The sequence below is a fragment of the Jaculus jaculus genome, chromosome 13 (genome assembly GCF_020740685.1).
Source record: "Jaculus jaculus isolate mJacJac1 chromosome 13, mJacJac1.mat.Y.cur, whole genome shotgun sequence".
Taxonomy (NCBI): Eukaryota; Metazoa; Chordata; class Mammalia; order Rodentia; family Dipodidae; genus Jaculus; species Jaculus jaculus.
The window spans coordinates 15983766-16006269 of NC_059114.1; the positions used below are offsets into that span (position 1 = coordinate 15983766).

The following is a 22504-nucleotide window of genomic DNA, read 5'->3' on the forward strand; positions in this document are numbered from 1 at the left end:
CACTTGCAAGGCAAACACTTTATCTGCTGAAACACCTCTCCAGCCTCTGGAAAAATGCTGTTAATAATCAACGTTATTAGGCTGTTCTTGGCAATTTGAAAGTCCCTGAATTTGGGGGCTTGGGGAAATGGCTCAGTGGGTAAAGTGCTTGCTGTGCAAGGCCGAGGTAGGAGGATCACTGTGAGTTCGAGGCCACCCTGAGACTACATAGTGAATTCCAGGTCAGCTTGGGCTAGAGTGAGACCCTACCTCGAAAAACAAAAGAACAAAACAAAACCAAAAAAAAAAAAAAAGAATAAGGTAGGGAGAGCAACTGAGGAAGATCCTTGATGTGAATCTCTGGCCTCTCCATGCACACACACCAAGCACAGGTGTACCCACCACAAACACGTAAGTGCCCACACACTTACAGACATGCATACAAATACGTGCAATTCCCCCCCATGTACAACACATCAAAAAAGGAAAAAAAAATGACTTTGTAATTTTAAAAATAAAGGCAACCAAAATTCTGTTCTCTTCCTACATGCACTGCAGAAAAACCTGTATATTCACAGCTTTAATACTTATGGGCAAATGGTAACTTGAGAATTGTTTCTATTGGTTGCAAATAAGTCAGTGTTAAATATAAAAGATTAGCCATCACATCTTAGTCCTTTGCTGTATTGGAACAAAAACCTTAGACTGAGTAATTTATAAGCTACAGACCTTTGTGGCTCATGGTTTTGGATTCTGGGAGGTTCAAGGTCTGCTTGCCAGCAGAAGCCATATCCAGTGAGGGCTTACTGTCTGCTTCAGAGGTGGCACATTTAAAAAAATATTTATTAGCGAGAGAGAAAGCGGTAGATAGAGCTGGGCATGGTGGCACACACCTTTTAATCCCAGTGCTTGGGAGACACAGGTAACAATGATTGCCATGAGTTCGAGGCCACCCTGAGACTACATAGTGAATCCAGTTCAGCGTGGTCTAGAGCAAAGCTCTACCTTGAAAAACAAAGCAAGCAAACAAACAAAGAGGTAGATAGAGAAGGAGAGAGAATGAGCATGCCAGGGCCTATGTCTACTGCAAATGAACTTCAGATGCATATGCCATCTTGTGCATCAGGCTTATGTGGGTACTGGGGAATCAAACCTGGGTTCTTAAGCTTCGCAAGCAAGTGCCTTGACCACTAAGCCATTCCTCCAGCCTGAGAGGTGACACATCCTTGCTGCATCCTCACTTGGCAAAAGGAGCAAATATATTCCCTTTAATCTCTCAATCCTATTTATGAGAGTGGGGCTCTCATGATTCAGACACTTCTTCAAAGGCTGGCCCTGTACTATCACATTGGGGATTTAGTTTCAGTTGAGAATTTTGAGGAGATCATAAACGTTCTGCACATGGCACATTTCATACATACATACATACATACATGCATGCATATATAACGTAATACATGCTATACATATGTATATCCATACTATACATATATATGTATATTAATAATGAGAAGATTCTTCAAAATCTTTACCTGTCTGACATCACCATGGTCACTAGTTTGTTACATAGTGTTCCAATTTAAAAAGACAATATTTATTTATTTATTTGACAGAAAGAGGCAGTGAGAGGGAGAGAGAGAGAGAGGGAGGGTGGATGCACCAGCGCCTCCAGCCACTGCAAATGGAACTCCGGATGTGTGTGCCACAATGGGCATCTGGCTTACATGAGCTCTGGGGAATTGAACCTAGGTCCTTAGGCTTTGCTGGCAAACACCTTAACTGCTAAGCCATCTCTCCAGCGCAGTGTTCCACTTTTGTGTGTGTATGCTTTCAGATACGGACTGTGGACATTGGCAAAGAGAACAGCATGGCGAGCCCCTGTGTGCCAGTTATCTGGCCCCAACATTTTGTCCATGTTTTCCCATGCATGTTCTAACGTGGCTCTTGTTTAATTTTCTTTTCTTTTTTTTTAAATTTAAAATTTTTTTATCTTTATTTTTTTTTTTTTTGTGATAAGTTTTCAGTCTAGTCCAGGCTGACCTGGAATTCACTATGTACTCTCAGGGTGGCCTCGAACCCACGGTGATTCTCCTACCTCTGCCTCCCGAGTGCTGGGATTAAAGATGTGCGACACCACGCCCAGCTCTTGTTTAATTTGTTATTAAGTAGGTGTTTGGCCACTCTAGCTCTGCTCTTTCTCTTAGCAGTAAGTATGTTGACTCAACATAATTTATCAAACACGTAACCATGTGCCAGGTTCCCTTTCGGTACTGGGCTGCAGGGGTGCTCAGACGGAAAGAAATCTCTGCCTGCGGGAGTATCTGTTCTCTTTCTCTCTCTCTCTTTTTTTTTCTAGTAGGGTCTTACTGTAGCCCAAGCTTATCTGGAATTCACTGTGTAGTTTCAGGGTGGCCTTAGGCTCACAACTATCCTCCTACCTCTGCCCCCCAAGTGCTGGAATTAAGGTGTGTACTACCACCCCTGGCTTTTTAAAAAAGATTTTATTTTTATTTATTTATTGGAGACAGAGAGAGAGAGAATATGAATGGGCACACCAGGGCTTCCAGCCACTGCAAATGAACTCTAGGTGCATGCGCCACCATGTGCATCTGGTTTACGTGGGACCTGGAGAATCGAACCGGGGTACTTAGGCTTTGCAGGCATGCGCCTCAACTGCTGAGCCATCTCTCCAACCCCCCCCCCCCACCTTTTGAAAGTAAATAGTGAAGGACTTGATTTTAGTGTCTCACCTGGTCACCTTAATATTCTAAAAGCCTTTGGCACAAGGTTGAAGATTTGGAATGGTTTCTTGAAATTCTGAGAGCATCCCAGGTTTTGCCTACAAAGCAGTTTGTCTGAAGTGTGTGATTGAGATGCCTGATCGTCTCCAGTGTCAGACCCAGTTATTAAGTTGGCAACATGGTAAGCAACTTTGGGGCCCAAGGCCTGAAAGAATATTAAGAAAGATTGGCCTTGTGTGCAAGCAGCAATGAATCTGGTTCAACCCAGGAAGTTACAAGGCAAGCACATTTGGTGAATTATAATTTGATACATCAAATCCTCAATGTGAAATAAACCTGAAAAGGGACTGGGCAGAAAGACAGGGCTGGGCACAGAGCTGTCAGTGGAAGGAAGTACGGTGTATCTTTCTAGTTTGAGCCACATTGTGTTCTCTGTGTAGGCATGTTAGGATGTTTTTTTTTTTTAATTTTAAATTTTGTTTTTGGTTTTTTGAGGTAGGGTCTCACTCTGTCTAGTCCAGGCTGACCTGGAATTCACTTTTTATTAGAATGTACGTGAGTGTGTACGGGTACATGTGTATACCACAGCACGTGTGTGGCGGTCAGGGGACAAGCTCAGGGTGTTGGTCCTCTCCTTCTGCCTTATTTGAGAGAGGGTGTCTCTTCCTATTTGCTGCTGGCCCACAAGCTTTGGGGTTCTCATAAGTCTGCCTCTCATTGCCATAGGTGCATTGGGATAACAGATAGACGCACCAGGCTTTACATAGGCTGTAGGGACCAAAATGCCAGTCAGCAGGCTTGTAGAGCAAATGTCTTTAACGACCGAGCCATTCCCCAGCCCTCTAATCCCTTTTTTAAGTTTGGTATCTCAGGCTGTGACTGATGTGGACGGTGGGTTTAGAACCTCACACATTTATTCACACAATAGTAGTTGCTTTCTTGTTGCTGGAACCTAGCTGGTGGTGTGAGCCAGGGCTCTGTTTGGTCTTTGGGACTAAGACTGTGCCTTTTTTTTTTTTCTTTTTGGTTTTTCAAGGTAGGGTCTCACTGTAGCATGGGCTGACCTGGAATTCACTCTATATTCTCAGGGTGGCCTCGAACTCATGGCGATCCTCCTACCTCTGCCTCCCGAGTGCTGGGATTAAAGGCGTGCACCACCACGCCCATCTTGTGCCATTTTTCAAAACACTGCCACATGTTAAGGCAAGGATAGAGATAGTGCAAGAACTAGTAGGATAAAGCTGAGCAGAGCAGATATAGCTAGTATGGAATGATCTAGAAGCCCACACCAAAGCTGACTGGAGCGGGGGCGTGGGGGAGCCATGTCTTGTTGCTGTGTCACATTCTGAACCAGTCTAGGGGCTGCTGAGCATGTTTGACCCAGCGCTGCCCTCAGCCGCCAGGAGAAGAAAAGCCCGGGTGTGCCCCCTCCACGTTTCCTAAGTCTACAGGATTCAAATTATAGCTGCCATGGAAACCGTACTTTGGAATTTCTGGAGACCTTAATTTTAACATATAAAAACACTTGTGCTGATTTTATAATTACCCATGATGGATGGGAAAGCGACTAATCATCTTTTGACAGTGAAGGAAGACAAAACACTTTGTCCCCCCTTTTTTCCCCCTTTTTGCAAAGATGCATGTGTTTGAAGCACATTTCTTTCTTTTAACCTGGGTGTAACTCTTCCCTCTGCAGATTCCGCTACCATAGCTGAGTTACAGGGGCTCCAGCCTTCCCCAAAGGACTTTGAAGTCCGAAGTCTTGTAGGCTGCGGTCACTTTGCTGAAGTACAGGTGGTCAGAGAGAGAGCGACTGGGGACATCTATGCCATGAAAATCATGAAGAAGAAGGCTTTGTTGGCCCAGGAGCAGGTAGGAGCATTGTTACATTGGGCCCTTCCCCTTTCTGAACCTCCTGTTTGTTGCAGAGATGATAGTCTGCTGATTTGGTGTTTAGGGTCCAGCAATGTCTCCTCAGGCTCTACAGTTACTTGTGGTTGCACACATGAAAAGGCCTCTTGTGGTTTTAGCTCTTCTCAAAATGATGTTGACTAATTTTGAAGCATCAGAATGTCCACTGATTTCTTTGTCGTGATGCGTTAGTTGTGTTTTATTTTAGAAGCATGTTGTTGGCCTCTTAACTGATGCATTTAAGATGGTCTTTCATGGCCATCAGCTGTGGGTCCAGGACTTGCACATTATGGAGTATATATCAGACAGCATCTGCTTTCATGCCTGCTTTAGGCATGGCCGTTGTGGGCACATGCATTTGATTTTAAAACAGGCCTTGGAAGAACTTAAAATAGTGTTACCTAGCTAGGAAGCTGCTTGTTTGAGAACAGGTTAGGAAATGCTCTTTTTGGTTGTGGTATTTTTCTTTTGTTTTCTTTTCCTTTCTTTTTTAAAGAAAAGCTGCTATCTTTAGACATATTGATTCATTGGCTGTGTTTTCAAGAGACAGCCATCAGCCTCGGAGTTCAGAGAGTAATTTGTTAGTTACAGACATTCTAGTGCACATCATGTGTCCAATAATGTACCCAGCTCCCTGGGAAGCCTGCAGAAGGAATTGGAGTTCCATGGCTGTTACTTTCAGGTTTAATAACAACCTCTAAAGGGGGAGGAACAAGGTGCTAATCTGTCAAGCAGGTACTTACCAGTTAAAGCATCACAGAGGGGGAAAGCAATTAGCAAATTCATTAACAGTGATGTCAGGGGAGATGTAGGTGAGCCAAGGACAGTCAGAGAAAGTCCTTCCTGATGAGAGGGCCTGGAGGTTCTGGGCAGAGAAGTGATGGAACTTGTCAGGGAGATGTGTGGCTATGATGGCATTCTGGAGATATGAATACTAGGAGACAGAGAGAGTGTATGTATGTATGTGTGTATGTGTATATATATATACATATACATATGTACATGTATATATATACATATATATGTATGTATGTATATACATACATACACATATGTATATATGTACATACACACACACACACACACACACACAATACACAGGGGGCAATTGGGAAATCTTAGGAACCTTAGTTCTTTCATTATAGTGAAATAGGCAAAACATAAAATTTACCATGCTAGCCGGGCGTGGTGGCACACGCCTTTAATCCCAGCACCCAGAGGCAGCGGGTAGGGGGATCGCCGTGAATTGGAGGCCAGCTTGAGATGACGTGGTGAATTCCAGGTCAGCCTGGGCTAAACAAGACCCTATCTTAAAAAGCAAAACAAAACACACACACACACACACACACAGTCAAAACAAAACAAAACACGTTTACCATTTCCAGTGTGTAGACTCAGTGGCTTTAAGAGAATCCATTCTTAGAACTTTCTCATAATCTGTGTTAGTCAGCTTTCTGTTCCCGAGGCAAAGTACCTGAGAGAAATCAACTTGAGGGAATTGTTTATTTTGGTTCCTTGTTTCAGAGCCTTCACCCTGTGATGCTCCCTTCACTCTCCTTCCTTTTCTCCCTTCCTCTCTTTGTTGGCCACCAAAAATAAGCAACTTATCTCCATTATGTTACTGTGCCTTACCACAGGTCTATTGCTTTTGTAAGAAGGGAGAAACAGATGATAGAGCAGAAAGAGAAAGGAAAGAGATAGAGCCAGGGAAAAATGGCTTAGCAGTTAAGGCGCTTGCCTGCAAAGCCTAACCACCTAGGTTTGATTTCCCCAGGACCCACGTTAGCCAGATGTACAAGGTGGTGCATGTGTCTGGAGTTTGTTTGCAGAGGCTAAAGGCCCTGGCATGCCCATTTTCTCTCTTTCTCCCCCCCCCCCCCCCACTTTCTCAGATAAATAAGTACATAGAATCACCATGGAAACAAATCTCTGGCCTTGTTTGTGAGAGATTTTCTAGATTAGATTAGTTGAGGTGAAAGGATGTACCCTAACCATGTGAGGTGTCACCCATGGGCAGGTTCGTGGACTGTCTAAAAGGAGAAGGCCAGCTGAGCATTAGATTAGTAGATGGGAGGACCCCCCCCCCCATCCGTATGTGTCGCCCATGGGCAGGTTCGTGACTGTATAAAAGGAGAAGGCCAGTTGAGCATGCAACATTCATGCTCTGCTCTCCCACTGGGGTTTGGGATGATTGAGGCTTTTGCAGGGAGGAGACTGGATCAGAGTCTGGTGCCTGATCCTGCAGTGACTTCAGCCAAGGGTGGGCAGTCAGAATTTAAGCACCCGTCAGAATTCAAGCATGACGTGGCCTCTGTGTTTTGGAACAAAATGTGAGCAACATGATAGGAAAAATTTGCAGACGCTGCACATAATTTGAAAGGCAGGAGGAGCCTGTGACTCAGCCTCCTCCCTCTAAGTCAGAGCTGGCGTCCGTGCCCACTGAGCATTTGTCGTGTTTGGAGCTTGGGTGGAGGCACTAGATGGAGCCTGGGCTTGTGGCGCTTGTGTTCTAGGTGGGGATGTTGCATGCAAAAAGAATGAGTCCAGCACCCTGCCCCGCAGTCAAGCCATACAGATGTTCACGTAGATGCGCCATGCTCCAGAGCAGTGACCGGATGTGAAGCGTGGGTCTGGGCTTTTGAAAATCATGTTCACGGGGGGGGGGGGGGGGTGGCTAATAAAAACCATCTACCATTCCGCAAGTGGTTGAATATAAACGACAGCTAGGACCCTTCATGCCAGCAGAGCGAGAATTTGGAATTTAAAGACAGGACAAGACAGAAGCCAGGCCGGGCATGATAGCGCACGCCTTTAATCCCAGCATGCAGGAAGCACAGGTAGGAGGATTGCCGTGAGTTTGAGGCCACCCTGAGACGACATAGTGAATTCCACTAAGACCCTACCACAAAAACAAACAAACAAAAAAACACCCCAGTAAAAGAAAACCAAAAAAAAAAACCAGAGATGGAAGCTAGCACAGGTAGCACGGCGGACAGGAAGTGCCTGAGAGGGTCTTTAGAAGAGGTGAAATCCCGCAGACAAGGCTTCTCACCTGGGGGAGCTGGGCACACTTGCCCAGAGATCTGTGACAACCAGAGGAGGTCCTTAGAGCCCATTTACTGTCAGGGAATTGTGGGGCGTTGGCCTGAGTCAGTGGGAGTTGGTGAGGGTCAGTATGGTCAGTTCAGCTGCCTCCCCTGAACTCCCTGCACGGGTCAGCCAGGAGAATGGACCCTTCAGGGCTGGAAATTGTAAGTTATATAAATTATAAATATGTAATAATATGCATATAATTATATAAATATATAAAATTATGATTATATAAATTATAAATTACATAAAACTCGGGCATACAGGGTGACTTTAGGGACTATATGAGCAAACTAAGTAAAAATTAAAAATTTATCCAGACGTGGTGGCGCACACCTTTAATCCCAGCACTGGGGAGGCAGGGGTAAGAGAATTGCATTGAGTTTGAGGCCACCCTGAGACTATATAGTGAATTCCAGGTCAGCCTGGGCTAGAATGAAAGCCTTAAAAAACTTAAATAGAAATTTATTTGAGAGAATGAGAGTGAAAGAGCTTGGATTTGCCAGGGCCTCTTGCTATTGCAAATGAACTCTAGATGTATGCGCCATGTGCATCTGACTTTGTGTGGGTACTGGGGAATTGAACCTGGGCCAGCAGGCTTTGCAAGCAAAGTGCCTTTAACCAGTGAACCATCTTCTCAGCCCTAAAGTCTTTTTCTTTTAAACTTTTCATTGATAACCTCCGTACATATTTAAAAACTTTTAATACCTAGAGAATCAAGGCCTATGACTTGCACAGGTTTATTTATTGTTGGAACTAAATGGAAAATATTTAAAATTAAACTCACTTAAATTTTGAAACATAAGTTTTAGTTGCAAGTGCAGTAACGTCAGGGATCTTAAGAAAAATGACATCATCAGATATGTATGCTCTATCTGTATGTGTATGTGTATAGAAATGACATCGTCAGATATGTATGCTCTATCCATATGTGTATGTGTATAGAAATGACATCGTCAGATATGTATGCTCTATCTGTATGTGTATGTGTATAGATATTGTACAAACATGAGTTGTACATGAAGCCAGCCATCAGATGCAGCGTAAATAGCATTTTCTCCTGAACCATGAGCTCTGCGTCTACAGATTCTGCTTCAATAGATTCAAGTAAATGCAGACTGAAAATATTTGGAGGAAAACACAACATTGTAAGTGTACTGAATATGAACAGACAGTTCTTGCCATTGCATAAAGTATAGCTGTCTGCATAGTACTTACACTGTGTTAGGTATTAAAGATAACCTAGAGATGATTAAAATAGATAAGAGGGTACGTATGTAGGTTTCCTGCAAATACTAATTTTTGATTTTTGGTTTTTTGAAGTAGGGTCTCACTCTAGCCTAGGCTAACCTGGAATTCACTATGTGGTTTCAGGATGGCCTTGAACTCATGGTGATCCTCCCAGCTTTGCCTCCCAAGTGCTAAGATTAACTGCATGTGCCACCATGCCCTGCTTAAATAAATCTCTTTTTTTTTGTTGTTGTTTTATTATTTTTTTAATTAATTTATTTATTTTTTATTGTTTTTTGTTTTTTTTGAGGTAGGGTCTCAATCTAGCCCAGGCTGACCTGGAATTCACTATGAAGTCTCAGGGTGGCCTTGAACTCAGGGTGATGCTCCTACTTCTGCCTCCCGAGTACTGGGATTAAAGGCATGTGCCACTACGCCCAGCTTTATTTTTATTTTTTATTTGAGACAAAGTGAGAGAGAGGGAGAAAGAATGGGTGTGCCAGGGCCTCTAGCCACTACACATGAACTCCAGATGCATATACCACCGTGAACATCTGGCTTATGTGGGACCTGGAGAATGGAACATGGATCCTTAGGCTTTGCAGGCAAGTGCCATTTCTCCAGCCCCTCCCCCCCCTTTTTTTTTTTTGGTTTTTTGAGATAGGGTCTCAGTATAGTCCAAGCTGACCTGGAACTCTATGGAGTCTCAGGGTGGCCTCAAACTCACAGTGATCCACCTACCTCTGCCTCCCGAGTGCTGGGATTAAAGGTGTGTGCTACCACGCCCGGCTTGTTTTTTTTTTTTGGATTTTTGAGGTAGGGTTTCACTGTACCAGGGTGACCTGATATTCACTATGTAGTCTCAGGGTGGTCTCAAACTCATGGCAGTTCTAGCTCTGCCTCCTAAATGCCAGGATTGAAGGCATTCACCAACACGCCCGGCCAAATACTACATCTTTATAAGGGACTTGAGTATACCTGTGATTTTGGTATTTTCAGAGGTCCTAGAAGTAATCTGTCACAGATACTAATGGACCAGTTGCATATAAATGCAACATATACTCTCACCCTCTTTCTCTTTCCATACATATACACATATATGCATATATACATCTACACATTTAACCTGTATATAAAACATGGATCATGTAAAATAAATCTACATCTAGGATACATATATTTGTGTATATATTTAATTTGCTTAATTCAAACAGTTGATGTGGTAGTAGAAATTGGATATCTGTAGAGCAGGCTGGTAGACTAGACATTCTTGGGTAGAAACTGATAATATAGTCTTGGGGTAGACTTTTTTGTTCCTTGGGGAAATTGTAATTTTTGGACGGGTACTGGGGACTGAACGTTGGGCCTGGAACATTCTGGGCAGGCAGGTGCTCTTCTACTGAACTTATCTCCAGCCCTGCATGAACCTCTGATACCTTGAATTGAGCTGTCCCCATGGCTGGTTGCATCCTCACTCTGACAATTGTGCTGGATACCATGGTTCCCGGTCTCTCCCTCCTGGCCTCAGTGTCCTCCTTGTGCCACATCCGAGTGTGTTTGCACTGAACCACTCAGGAAGAGAAAGCCATGAGGAAGAAGACAGTTAGTCTCAAAGGAAGTGAATTGACTTTAAAGAGATGTTAAATACGGCCAGGTGTGGTGGCACACGCCTGTAATCCCAGCACTCAGGAGGCAGAGGTAGGAGGATTGCCGTGAGTTTGAGGCCACCCTGAGACTCCATAGTGAATTCCAGGTCAGCCTGGACTAGAATGAGATGACCTTGAAAAATCAAAAAGAATAATAATAAAATAAAATAAAAAGGAGAGATGTTAAATACCTAATTGGATAGGTAGGTAACATATGGATCTGACAAGACTGAACAAGATACGTTAGTAGTAATTGAGATTTGTGGAATATCTTGCTAAGTGATTTTTTTTTTTATTTTTATTTGGGAACATCAGTTTAGGCTGAAAGACAGGACAAAGGGCATTTTCTCTTCACATTCAGTTCTATTACAATTATCTGAAGGATTTTTTTTTTCCCCTGTAGGTTTCATTTTTTGAGGAAGAACGGAACATACTATCTCAGAGCACAAGCCCTTGGATCCCCCAACTGCAGTATGCGTTTCAGGACAGAAGTAACCTTTACCTGGTGAGTTCCCCCTCCCCCCCTCAATCCCTGTGGGATGAGCGGGGTGTGCTGATGGCAGATGCCACACTTGTGGATTGAACTTGAATGTCAGCTGGCGTGCTCCGCAGTACCTCTTGTTCATTTACTTGCTTTTCTGACCTCAGGTGTCTCCCTGTTCCTTATTGTAAAGATTAAGAGCCTACCACTCTAGAATCAGCTCACGGACTGTTGGGTACTATGGCTTAAAGGGTGGTAATGAAAAGTCATTTATTTATTTATTTTTGAGGTAGGGTCTTGCTCATGCCCAGGCTGCCTTGGTGCATGGATACTTGGAGTCAATGACAGTTTTATACCCTTTCTTATTAGCTCAGCTGTGTATTGCTGATGGGATCTTGCAGTTGTTTCCTTGTCTGTATTTTCTTCTCAAGTGCATTGGCGACAAAATATTTTTTGAAAGTATTCATATAAATACAGTCAAATAGACTAGGGATTAAGATATGTCAGAGGTCTCTTATTCTGAAATACCTAGATCTCTAACCATAAGTGCTTTTGCTGCTCATTTGACTGCAAAAGCCCCAGTTGAATTCAGTGTTTGCAAAGCCTGCCCCGAGCTCTCTTAAAGCTATATGTGATCTTTATTCTTTCCTTTAATTCGACTATGACTAGTCCCATGTGTTGCTGCAAAATTGACTATGTTTGCAGATGAGGTGATGTCCCAGACTCTGCTGAGGGTGCCCCATGATGTAAAGTCTATGTAGCCCTTGGCCTTTCCAAGATCTGAAGACCTCTGAATCTAAAAACACATTCTGCAGCTAGATGAGGGGCTCCCTAGATCAGCATTGGCTTTGTGCCTGTTGAACATTTCTAGATCGTTGAGCCTGTGAAGTTTGGGGACATTTATACAATATGGTAAGCTCTTCTGGCGCTAAACACTGTTTTATAATGCTAGTGCAGTAGAATTAAATCAGTGGAAACTAAAACGGAATTCAGCCTGCTGGAAATCCTCCCTGGCCAGCTCTTCTCCACTGGGCCAACTTTCATGTTGAGTCTCAGCCTCGGTTTTCCTTTTTCCTTTCCTCTTTCCTTTTCTTTACCTTTTTCTTTTTTGTGTGTGTGTGTGTGTGGGGGGGTGTTTTTTGAGGTAGGATCTCACTCTAGCCCAGGCTGACCTGGAATTCACTATGTAGTCTCAGGGGGGCTTCGAACTCACGGCAATCCTCCTACCTCTGCCTCCCAAAGACATGCACCACCACACTCGGCTTCTGTTTTCTTTTTGCCTGCATTTTTTTTTTTTTTAATTTTTATTAACATTTTCCATGATTATAAAATATATCCCATGGTAATTCCCTCCCTCCCCACCCCCACACTTTCCCGTTTGAAATTCCATTCTCAATCATATTACCTCCCCATTACAATCATTTGCATTTCTTTTTTTAAATATTTTTTATTACAACTTCATAATTGTAAACAGTATCCCATGGTAATTCCCTTCCTCCCCCCACTTTCCCCTTGAAACTCCATTCTCCATCATAAAATCTCCCCCCCTCAGTCAGTCTCTTTTATTTTGAGGTCATCATCTTTTCCTCCTCTTATGATGGTCTTATGTAGGTAGTTTCAGGCTCTGTGAGGTCATGGATGTCCAGGCCACAGACCATGTTGTAAGGAGTCCTACCCTTCTTTTGGCTGTTACATTCCTTTTGACACCTCTTCCTCAATGGACCCTGAGCCATGGAAGGTGTGATTGAGATATTTCAGTGCTGAGCACTCCTCTGTCACTTCTTCTCAGCACCATGGTGCCTTCTGAGTCATCCCAAGATCACTACCATCTGAAAAGAGAAGGTTCTCTCCCCAAAAATGATAGTAGCATTAATAGATGGTAATAAACATTAAGAGAAGTGCTTGCTGCGTGGTTTGGTGAGCATAGTATATACTTCTAGCCAGACGGCAGCAGACCTTACACTCCTAGGGCTCATGTGTACCCCTGATCTAGGTTTTCAGTGTCAGGGACGTATTTCCTCCCATGGAGCGGGCCTCCAGTCCAATTAGACGGCAGTTGGTTTCCACCATGACAGACATGCCATTATTGCATCTGTTGGCTCATTTAGCCTGGCTGGCCAGATATAAGGCTTGCAGTGTCCACTGCTGAGTATTTTCACTGGTGATTTCTCTCTCTTCCATTGAACTGCATGCAGCGTGGATTTTTCCAGCTTTCTGTCAGCTGGTCTATATGGAGGAGGTTTGCAGCTCAGCTCCAGCAGGGTTTCTCAGTGGCCTTGCAGCCCAAGTATGTGGAGTCTTCAGCAATAGGGTCTTATCATCTATTCCTGGTGGGAAACCAAGGGCCTTGGCAATGGCCTGTAATGTTTTGGGGGCATCAGGGACCTCCCTGGCCAACAACTCACTGGAAGGTATCCCTTCCCTGGCGCTGAAAATCTTCTGGTAACCATCAATTTGCCTGCATTTCTACGCTACCCTCTGGACTGTTTGTTCTCCCTGCCGTCCGTCTTGCCCTCCCCCAAGCCTTCCATATTCTGCTGCCAGATCATCCAGCTGTCAAACCTTCCACGACTCCCCGCTGCTTCTGGCTGTCGTCCAGGCCGTGCACGTGCTTGCCCGGGCCTTTCTCACCTGTGCTCCCCCAATGCTGCTGTCACCACGTTCAGTCTCTCCACTGTCACTTGACATTGATGCTGGGCTTCCTGTGGTTCTTTGACCTTGCCTCTGACCTTCCTCATGCTGCTTTCTTTCTTTCTCTGTTGGCCTGACCAGCTCCTGTTTCTCTGCCTGGGCTTGGGTCACGTGTCACTTCTAGAAACCCTTTGTGGGTCTTTTGCCTCTGTGATGGGTGCCCCTCTGCGCACCGCTCATAGCACCCTGTGCTCCTCCCGTCCCCGTGCGTAGGTGTTGGTCTCTTTCACTAGACTTTTTCCTAGGAAACAAGTATGTCTCCTGAGCTCCCAGGAGAGCTTTATGAAGTAAATGCCCAAGAAATATTTATTGGGAGAATGTGTGATTAATTTCCTAGAACCCTGATTTACATACAAATTTACATACGGTGTTACAGAAATGATATTAGGTTAGCAGTGAGAGTTTCACTCTTTAAACATAGTTCAACATAAACCCAGTAAGATTGTTGGAGATTGGAGTTGTCTGAAGCTGGAGAGATGGATAAGAGCGTTTGCCACACAGCATGAAGACCTGAGATTGATTTCCAGCAATCACATTAAAAACAAACAAACAAACAAAAACAACTAGGAGGCCAGCTCACCTTTAAGGAGATTAAGAGTAGGAATTTGGTGTTTTTTTTTCTTTAAAATATATGTTTTTTTTTCTTTTTTTTTTTTAATTTAATTTATTAGTTTTCTTTTCAGTAAATACAGGCAGTTTGGTACCATTATTTAGGCTCATCTGTGATCTACCCCCTCCCATTAGACCCTCCTTGTTATTGAAAATGGGTCGTGCATTGTGGAGTTAGCCCCCAGTTATTAGTATGATAAATGTCTCTGAAAATCATGACCCAACATGTAACTCTGACATTCTTTCCGCCCCCTCTTCCGCAAGATTTCCCTGAGCCATGTTGGGTTCATTTTTGGTCTGCTTCAGTGCTGAGGTGTTGGGGGCCTCTGAGGCTCTGGCTCTCTGATTTGGTAGGAGTTGATTTTTCTCTGCATTGATCTCCTTCCCCTTTGTGCTGGTATCCAGTTCACAGGAAAACATCACCCTTGCTTATTTCGCCAGTTGTCCTTAGTTTCAGTTGGGTCCCTTCTGAGGTATGTTGGGGCAGCTCTCTTCTTAGGATCTGCATCTATCTTTTTTTCCCTCATTGTTTGTAGTGCAGCTAGGCGGTCGCCATCTTGACCGGAAGCCCCTAAAATATATGTTTTTAAAGTCATTTATTTATTTATTTGAGAGTCAGAGAAAGAGAGATACAGACAGAGAGAATAGGCGCACCAGGGCCAGATGCATGTGCCACCTTGTGCATCTGGCTTATGTGGGTCCTGGAGAATTGAACCTGGGTCCTTTGGCTTGGCAGGCAAGCATCTTAACCTCTAAGCCATCCTTCCAGCCCAGGTTTTGGTGTTTTTAACTGTGCAGAGATGTGGTTCAAGATTCTCCTGGGACTCAGCATCATGGGCCTGTGCTTGTTCATTCCCGGAGTGGCCACTGCTTCCATCCATAAATTCTCCAATGGAGGCTAGGAAAAAAGTATTGCCTGTAATAGATATCAGTGGGAATTGATGGAACAAGACAGGTGTATCTCTGGAGTCATTCATTACTATATGTCCGAGGGCTTGGATAACATTGATTGAGGAAGTATTTTCCTGATTGATGAAAACAGTGGTCATATACTCCTGATGGAAGCCTATGCAGTATATATATGTAATTAATTTATTTTTTGTATTTTTTTCAGGTAGGGCTTCACTCTATCCCAAGCTGACCTGGAATTTACTATGTAGTCTCAGGGTGGCCTCGAACTCACAGTGATCCTCCTACCTCTGCCTCCCAAGTGCTGGGATTAAAGGTGTGCGCCACCACGCCCATTGCTATGCAGTATATTATGTAGCATGCATTATATTATGTAATAACTAATAAAAATGCAAAAGGAAGCTAAAAAAAAAAATGCTGGGTGTGGTGGCACATGCCTTTAATCCCAGCACTTGGGAGGCAGAGGTAGGAGGATTGCCGTGAGTTTGAGGCCACCCTGAGACTACATAGTGAATTTTAGAACAGCTTGGGCTAGAGTGAGGCCCTACCTTGAAAAAAACCAAAACCAAACAAACAAAAAAACACCTAGGCTGGAGAGAGTTGAGCAGTTAAGTTATGTGCCTGTGAAGCCCAAGAACCCATGTTTGACTCTCTAGGTCCCACGTAAGCCAGGTGCGCAGTGTGGCACTAATGTGAAAGCTGGCCACGTGCACAGAGTGGCGCAGGTGTCTGCAGTGGGATGGCAGTGGTTGGAGGCTCAGTGCGCCAGTTCACTCTCTCTCTCCTGCAATTAAAAAAAAAAAAAAAAAAAGGGCAAGTCTGTTGGGCCTGGCTCAAAAAAGGAAAGCTATTGGAGAGATTTCTTAGAGGTTAAGGCATTTGTCTTCAAAGCCAAAGGACCAATGTTCAATTCCTCAGGGCCCATGTAAGCCTAAGCCAGATGCACAAGTTGGCACATGTGTCTGGAGTTCATTTGCAGTGGTTGAAGGCCTTGGCATGCCCATTCTTTCTCTCTCTCTCTAGCTTCCTCTCTCAAACAAATTAAAAAAAAATTAAAAAGTTAGGGCTGGAGTGATGGCTTAACAGTTAAGGTGCCTGCCTGCGAAGCTTAATGACCCAGGTTTGATTCCCCAGCACCCATGTAAGCCAGATGCATGTGGTGATTAGAGGCCCTGGCATGCCCATTCTCTCTCTCTCTAATAAATAAATAAGGAAAAAAAAATTAAAAAATGTAGGTGTGGTCATTCATGCCTGTATTCCCAGTCTTGAGGGAGGTAAGACAGGAGAATTGTTGGGGCTCGCCGGTAAGCCTGGACTCACTGAAAAATGGCAGCTTCAGATTCAGCGAGAGCCTCCTGTTTCAAGGAAACCACGTAGAAGAGAATGTAGGAGTACTTGGGTACTCTGGTCTCCGCACATGGGCACATATATACCACCCACCCCACAGTATAAAAAGAAATTGCCGCGTGTGGTGGTGCACGCCTTTAGTCCCAGCACTTGGGAGGCAGAGGTAGGAGGATCGCTGTGAATTCGGGGCCCACCTGGAACTACAGAGTGAGTTCCAGGTCAGCCTGGGCTAGAGTGAAACCCTACCTTGAAAAAAAAAAAAAAAAAACAGAAACAAAACCAAAAACCCCCACTTGCAGGGACACACCAGTGTGGGTGGCTTACCCGTTTTGGGTGTCCATGAAAAGGCGGCACACTCCATCAGCGCGGTCTGGCTCTATGTAACAAGGCCAGCCCACAGGGGTGGCAAGCGGCCATGGAAACAGCCCTTTGTGGACCTGGTTCATGAAGAAATCTGTTCCATCCTGTGCAACAGATGCCATCCTCGGTGTCCGTCTGTGAAGGAGTCAGTCTTTACAAGGAAAACTTCGTTTTACAATTCATCCGCTTGCAGTAGTTTCTAAATTCTTTGTGTCCCTTCTCTCCTTCCCTCCTCCTCACCCTTCCTTTCAGAGAGAGGAAGAAGAGAAGGAGGTAAACAAACTCTAGATGCATGCACCACCTTGTGCATTTGGCTTACGTGGGTCTTGGAAATCGAACTGAGGTCCTGTGGCTTTGTAGGCAAGTGCCTTAACCACTAAGCCATCTCTCCAGTGCCGTCTTCTCTTTGACATAGTTGATATTGAGTCATTTGTTCCAGTTGGCTGGTAAAAGAGCAGCAGTTCATAGAAAATTCCTTTACACAGAATGTTAGAAGCTGGGCCCATCCTCTCCTCCCTCATTTTATTGGCCAGAACTTGGTCTCATGACTGTATATCCATCTGACATGTACTGTTCAGCCACATGGCCTCCACCCAGCTAAAATTCTCTTATTTTTTTTTTCCTTTTTTGGTTTTTCAAGGTAGGGTCTCCCTTTAGCCCACGCTGACCTGGAATTCAGTATGTGGTCTCAGGGTGGCCTGGAACCCACAGCGATCCTCTTACCTCTGCCTCCTGAGCGCTGGTATTAAAGGCGTGCGCCACCCAATTTTGGATCACCAGTCCATCGCTGTGGGAAGGATGATGTGGAACAGAGCAGCTCACATGTGGCAGTCAGGAAGCGCTGAGAGCAAGCCTGAGCTCCTGGCCCTTCTCCTCCCCTTTAGTTCCATCAGGGCCTCTGGAGGCTGGTGTCATCTGCACTCAGGATAGGGCTTTCCCCTTAGTTAACGCTCTCTGAAAACATCCTCACAGACACACCAAGGGTGCCCTTTACTAACTGCAGTCCAATCAAGTTGGTCATCAGGATTGACTATCACGCTGTGGAGAAGGGGAGGTGTGGATTTGGGGTAGAGCTGGGTTAGGAGCAGGCCTCCAGCGCCATCTTCCCTCTTCCCTATTCCTACTTATCGAGTTACGCTGCTCTACCCACAACGACTGGTGTTAGTTGCTCTCTGGGATTAGCTTTTTTTTAAAAAAATAGATTTTTTATTTATTTACTTATTTGACGGGAGGGAGGGAGGGAGGTAAGGAGGGAGGGAGGGAGGGAGGGAGGGAGGGAGAGAGAGAGAGAGAGAGAGAGAGAGAGAGAGAGAGAGAGAGAGAGAGAGAGAGAGAGAGAGAGAGAGAGAGAGGAGAGAATGGGCGCACCAGGGCTTCCAGCCTCTGCAAACGAACTCCAGGTGCGTGCTGGGCAACGTGGGTCCTGGGGAATTAAAACCTAGGTCCTAGGCAAATGTCTTAAATGGTAAGCCATCCCTCCAGCCCTGGGGTTAGCTTTTTATATTGCCTCCGTTTCAATCCATACCTAGACAATTAATTCTGTGAGCAGCGTTTCTTCCTATATAAGAGTGATTAGGAAATAGGCTGTTTCTAGGCACTGACCCAGGGCCTTTGTGAACACCATCCCATGTTATCACTGGGAGTCAGGAGAGAGTTAATGGATGCAACTCCCTTGTTTACTCTAGTGAAATGTGGCAGCTTATGATAGTTTTGACAACGAGACATGTGCTGTTTTGATCTCTTGGCTGAGATGATTGGAGTTTTCAGGCGTGTCTCAGAACCCACCAGGCGTGTGTTCACATGTTGCTGCGTTGGGAGGCAGGGTTTAGAAGCCAGCTGCCAGTCAGGGCTGTGCTGAGAACCCCGTTCTTGTCTTCCCGCTGTTGCTTGTCTGGCCTCTCCAGAGCCATTGGCCTTTCAGCTTTAATTTCCTCATCGGCAAACAAGATATTAATTTCTCTTCTTGACCTCCAATCAATTGCTGAGTGTTAGTGCCTTGGGGAGGTTCTCTGCATTTGCAGTGGTTGTTTTATGCTCTGGTGTTTTGAGGCATATTTCAAGAGAGTACATGTAGAATTTTATCCTTATAGGAGCCATAATGTACCTTGCCCTATTTTGTCTGCTCTCTCTCCCCGCCCCCTCTGCAAGTGCTTTTGATTCAGTAGGCCTGGGGTGAGGTCCTCTAATTTGCATTTCCAACAAGATTCCAGGTGATCCTGCTACAGTCTGGCAGCATCACATTGACAACTATTGCCTTCTAGCTGTAAGCCTAATTAGTTTCTGGTTAGTGCTTCTTGTTTTAGTCTCTCCAATAACATACAGTGTGCGCATCTGAAATCTCTCTTCTTGCTTTTTTAAAGGCCTAGGGATGGCTCCTACGACCTTTCTCTTGTTAGCCTTGGGTGTTCCATCATTTCCCCGTTTGTTTCCTTGAAACCAACCTACACCTTTGTACATAGCCCTTCATTAACCAATGTCCTCAATCACCTGGTTTGAGTGTATGTCTGTCTCTTGCCAAGACTGCATGATTCAATACTCGATGAGGATTTTTTGAATAGCTGGCTGAATCTGGTTGGGATTTATATTTTCAGAGATAAAGGTCCATCTCTTTCTCTCTTTCTGTAGGTCACTCTGCCCTTCTAGAAGAATAATTAAGGTCTCTGCTGGGCGTGTGGAGTATATTCTGCTTAGAGGATCCCTCCCTCCCCAGTGCCCAAGATTGGGAGCACTGGGCAGAGCACACAGTGATGCCAGTGGTACTGTCCCATTTATTCATGACACTTTCAGTCAGGCTGAGTGTGCAACCACTTGAAGGTGACATTTCTAGAGAGGTGGCCGGCGCATGTACTTGTACTGATGTCCCATGCAAATTGGAACAGAGAACTCGGCTAAGCATGTTTTCTAGCACAACAACAACATGACCTGGGGCAGGGGAATCTGTGAAGACTAGAAGTGTATTTGGCTCATGTGTCTGCAGGCTGGGAAGTCCAAGAGCGTGGTGTAGGCTTCTGCTTGGCATCAGGCGAGGGTTCTCTCCTTGCGTCAGAACATGGTGGAGGGTTTCACAAGGTGAGACAGAGTGAGCAAGTAAAGTTGAACCTTCCCCTTCCAAAGGGTAAGCCTTTAAAGCCATCATTTGGGGGCTAAATAGTTAACATGTGGCTTTTTTTTTTTCGGTAAAAATATTGATATATGAAAGAGGCAGGCAGAGAATGAGTATGGGCACACCAGGGCCTTCTCCACTGCAAACAGGCTCCAGACGCATGCCCCGCTTTGTGCATCTGGCTTCACGTGGGTGCCTGGAAATCGATCCCAGGTGATGAGGCTTTGCAAGCAAGCACCTTTAACTGCTGAGCTTTTTCTCCAGCCCAACATGTGAACTTCTGGGGACACATTCAAATTGTGTACTCAAGTACTAAAGAGCTCTTTAATATTCGTGTGCCCCATCTGCACGCATGTGCACACACCTGTCCTTCGCATTCGCTTCAACACAACGCACAGAAATCGCACTGCTCTTCCTGGAGTCTAGATGCAAACACCCGCAGAGAAGCATCAGCTCCTTCCAACCCGAACGCCGTGTAAGACTCGCCCTTTAATTACCATCTGCAGCTGCTGCCGTAGAAGGGCCTGTCTCTGTGGGCCTGGAAGTCTTTGCTTTAAGAGAGCAAATCCATTAGAGCTGCAAGCCAGGCTCGTCTGTCAGCTGCTCGGCTTTCTCTGCCTTCCACAGGACGGCCACCTTGTTGAGGGTGAATTCACTGGAAGGCTCCTTCCCCTTCTCCCATCTCCCTGGCTTTTGCTTACTGTACCTTGGTCATGTGGGTGACCCCGCACTTGACTGTGTGCAAGGACTCCTCAGTCCTTGTGAAGATGCATGACCATTGTTTCAGTGCTGATGGACTGGCTCTTTTCCGGCCTCTGGTTGTCAGTGATCTTGCCTTGGTATTCAGAAAGTCTCCATGTAGTCAAGAAAAATAAAGGCCGGAGAGATGGCTCAGCAGTTAAGATGCTTGCCTACGAAGCCTAAGGAGCCAAGTTTGATTCCCTAGTCCCCACATGAAGCCAGATGCACAAGGTGGTTCACTATGGAATTCACTATGTAGTCTCAGGGTGGCCTTGAACTCATGGCAATTCTCCTACCTCTGCCTCCAAAGTGCTGGTTGACTTAAAAAAAATATATATATATATATATATATATATATATATTTAAATTTTTTTTAAAAGATTTATTTTTATTTATTTATTTGAGACAGCGAGAGGGAGAGAGAGAAAGAGAGAATGGGCATGCCAGGGCTTCCATCCACTGCAAGTGAACTCCAGACACATGTGCCCCTGTGTGCATCTGGCTTATGTGGGACCTGGAGAATTGAACCTGAGCCCTTAGGCTTTGCAGGCAAGCACCTTAACCACTAAGCCATCTCTCCAGCCCTTAAATATATATTTTTAGTTTTTAGAGAGGAGAGGAGAGAATGCGGGCACACCAGAGCCTCTTGCTGCTATAGACAAACTCTAGACACACGCACCACTTTGTGCATCTTACTTTACGTGCGTACTGTGGACTCAGACCTAGGCCTGTAGGCTTTGTATGCAAGCACCTTTAACCACGGAGCCATCTCCCCAGCCCTTGACTTATTCACTGCAGTTTCTCAGTAGTTAGAACACCAGCACCTGGCAAGCACTCAAGTATTTATTTGGGTAAATGTGTCCTGTTTTTCAGATGCATTTCTCCCAGAGATCCCGATGGCCAGGCAAGCCTAGGAAACTGCTCTTAGAGAATTGACTGTCTTCTTGAGTAAGAAGCCACCTTTTTAGGCGGTGGGCAGATGAGGGTCTCACCAGGTATCTCTGAGCAGTGCAAGTCAGGGGCAGAGTCTCATTTGGACAAAGCTGGAGGCTCTGTGTGATCCCTGGCACAGCTCGGCTGGCGGGTTTGTTCCTAATGAGCTCCTAGTGTTCTGCTGATAATTGTTTTTGGGCTTTGGATCATAGCAAGTCTTGAAGATTTTGTTTTGTTTTGTTTTTGAGGTAGGGTCTCACTTTAGCCCAGGCAGACTTGGAATTCATTATGTAGTCTCAGAGTGGCCTTGAGCTCACAGCGATCCCCCTACCTCTGCCTGCCGAGTGCCGGCATTATAGGTGTGTGCCACCATGCCTGACTTGAAGACTCTCAATCTTTGACCTTTGGTGATTTTGGAGACTCTTGGCTTAGGACAGTCCAACCTACAGTCCAAAAGTGTTTCCGAAGTCCCCCAAATTCTGTTTATTTTTTTTTTTAAGTTCAACCAGCGTTATGCTGATTAAATTTAGTTGGCTTCATTTCTCAAGTTCTTGTCCCCATGGGCTTCAGGTATGCCAGGGGTATCACCCATATATCCTGGAGCATAAGTTTTAGATTATGGATTATGTGTTGGGATATTCATTTCAATTCAGCAAAAATATAGCATCTTGAGGTAGCCGTATTGTTTTTTTTTTTTTTTTCTGGATATTTACTGATGTTTCACAGTGGGGAT

General features: G+C 44.9%; 1 protein-coding gene and 1 pseudogene across 8 annotated transcripts in view; both read left to right on the forward strand.

The window, feature by feature from the left end:
- Cit (citron rho-interacting serine/threonine kinase) overlaps positions 1–22504 on the forward strand; it is a 226811-nt gene that overhangs the window by 12615 nt on the left and 191692 nt on the right. For 7 of the 8 annotated variants that reach the window (XM_045132089.1, XM_045132091.1, XM_045132093.1 and 4 more), the window contains exons 4-5: positions 4417–4592; positions 11001–11102. In XM_045132089.1, coding sequence (XP_044988024.1) covers positions 4417–4592; positions 11001–11102 — 278 coding nt within the window. Of the gene's footprint in view, positions 1–4416; positions 4593–11000; positions 11103–22504 lie in introns of those variants that run through there. The other variant, XM_045132095.1, reaches the window with a different exon arrangement.
- Positions 15179–15391, forward strand: LOC123454036 (annotated as a pseudogene).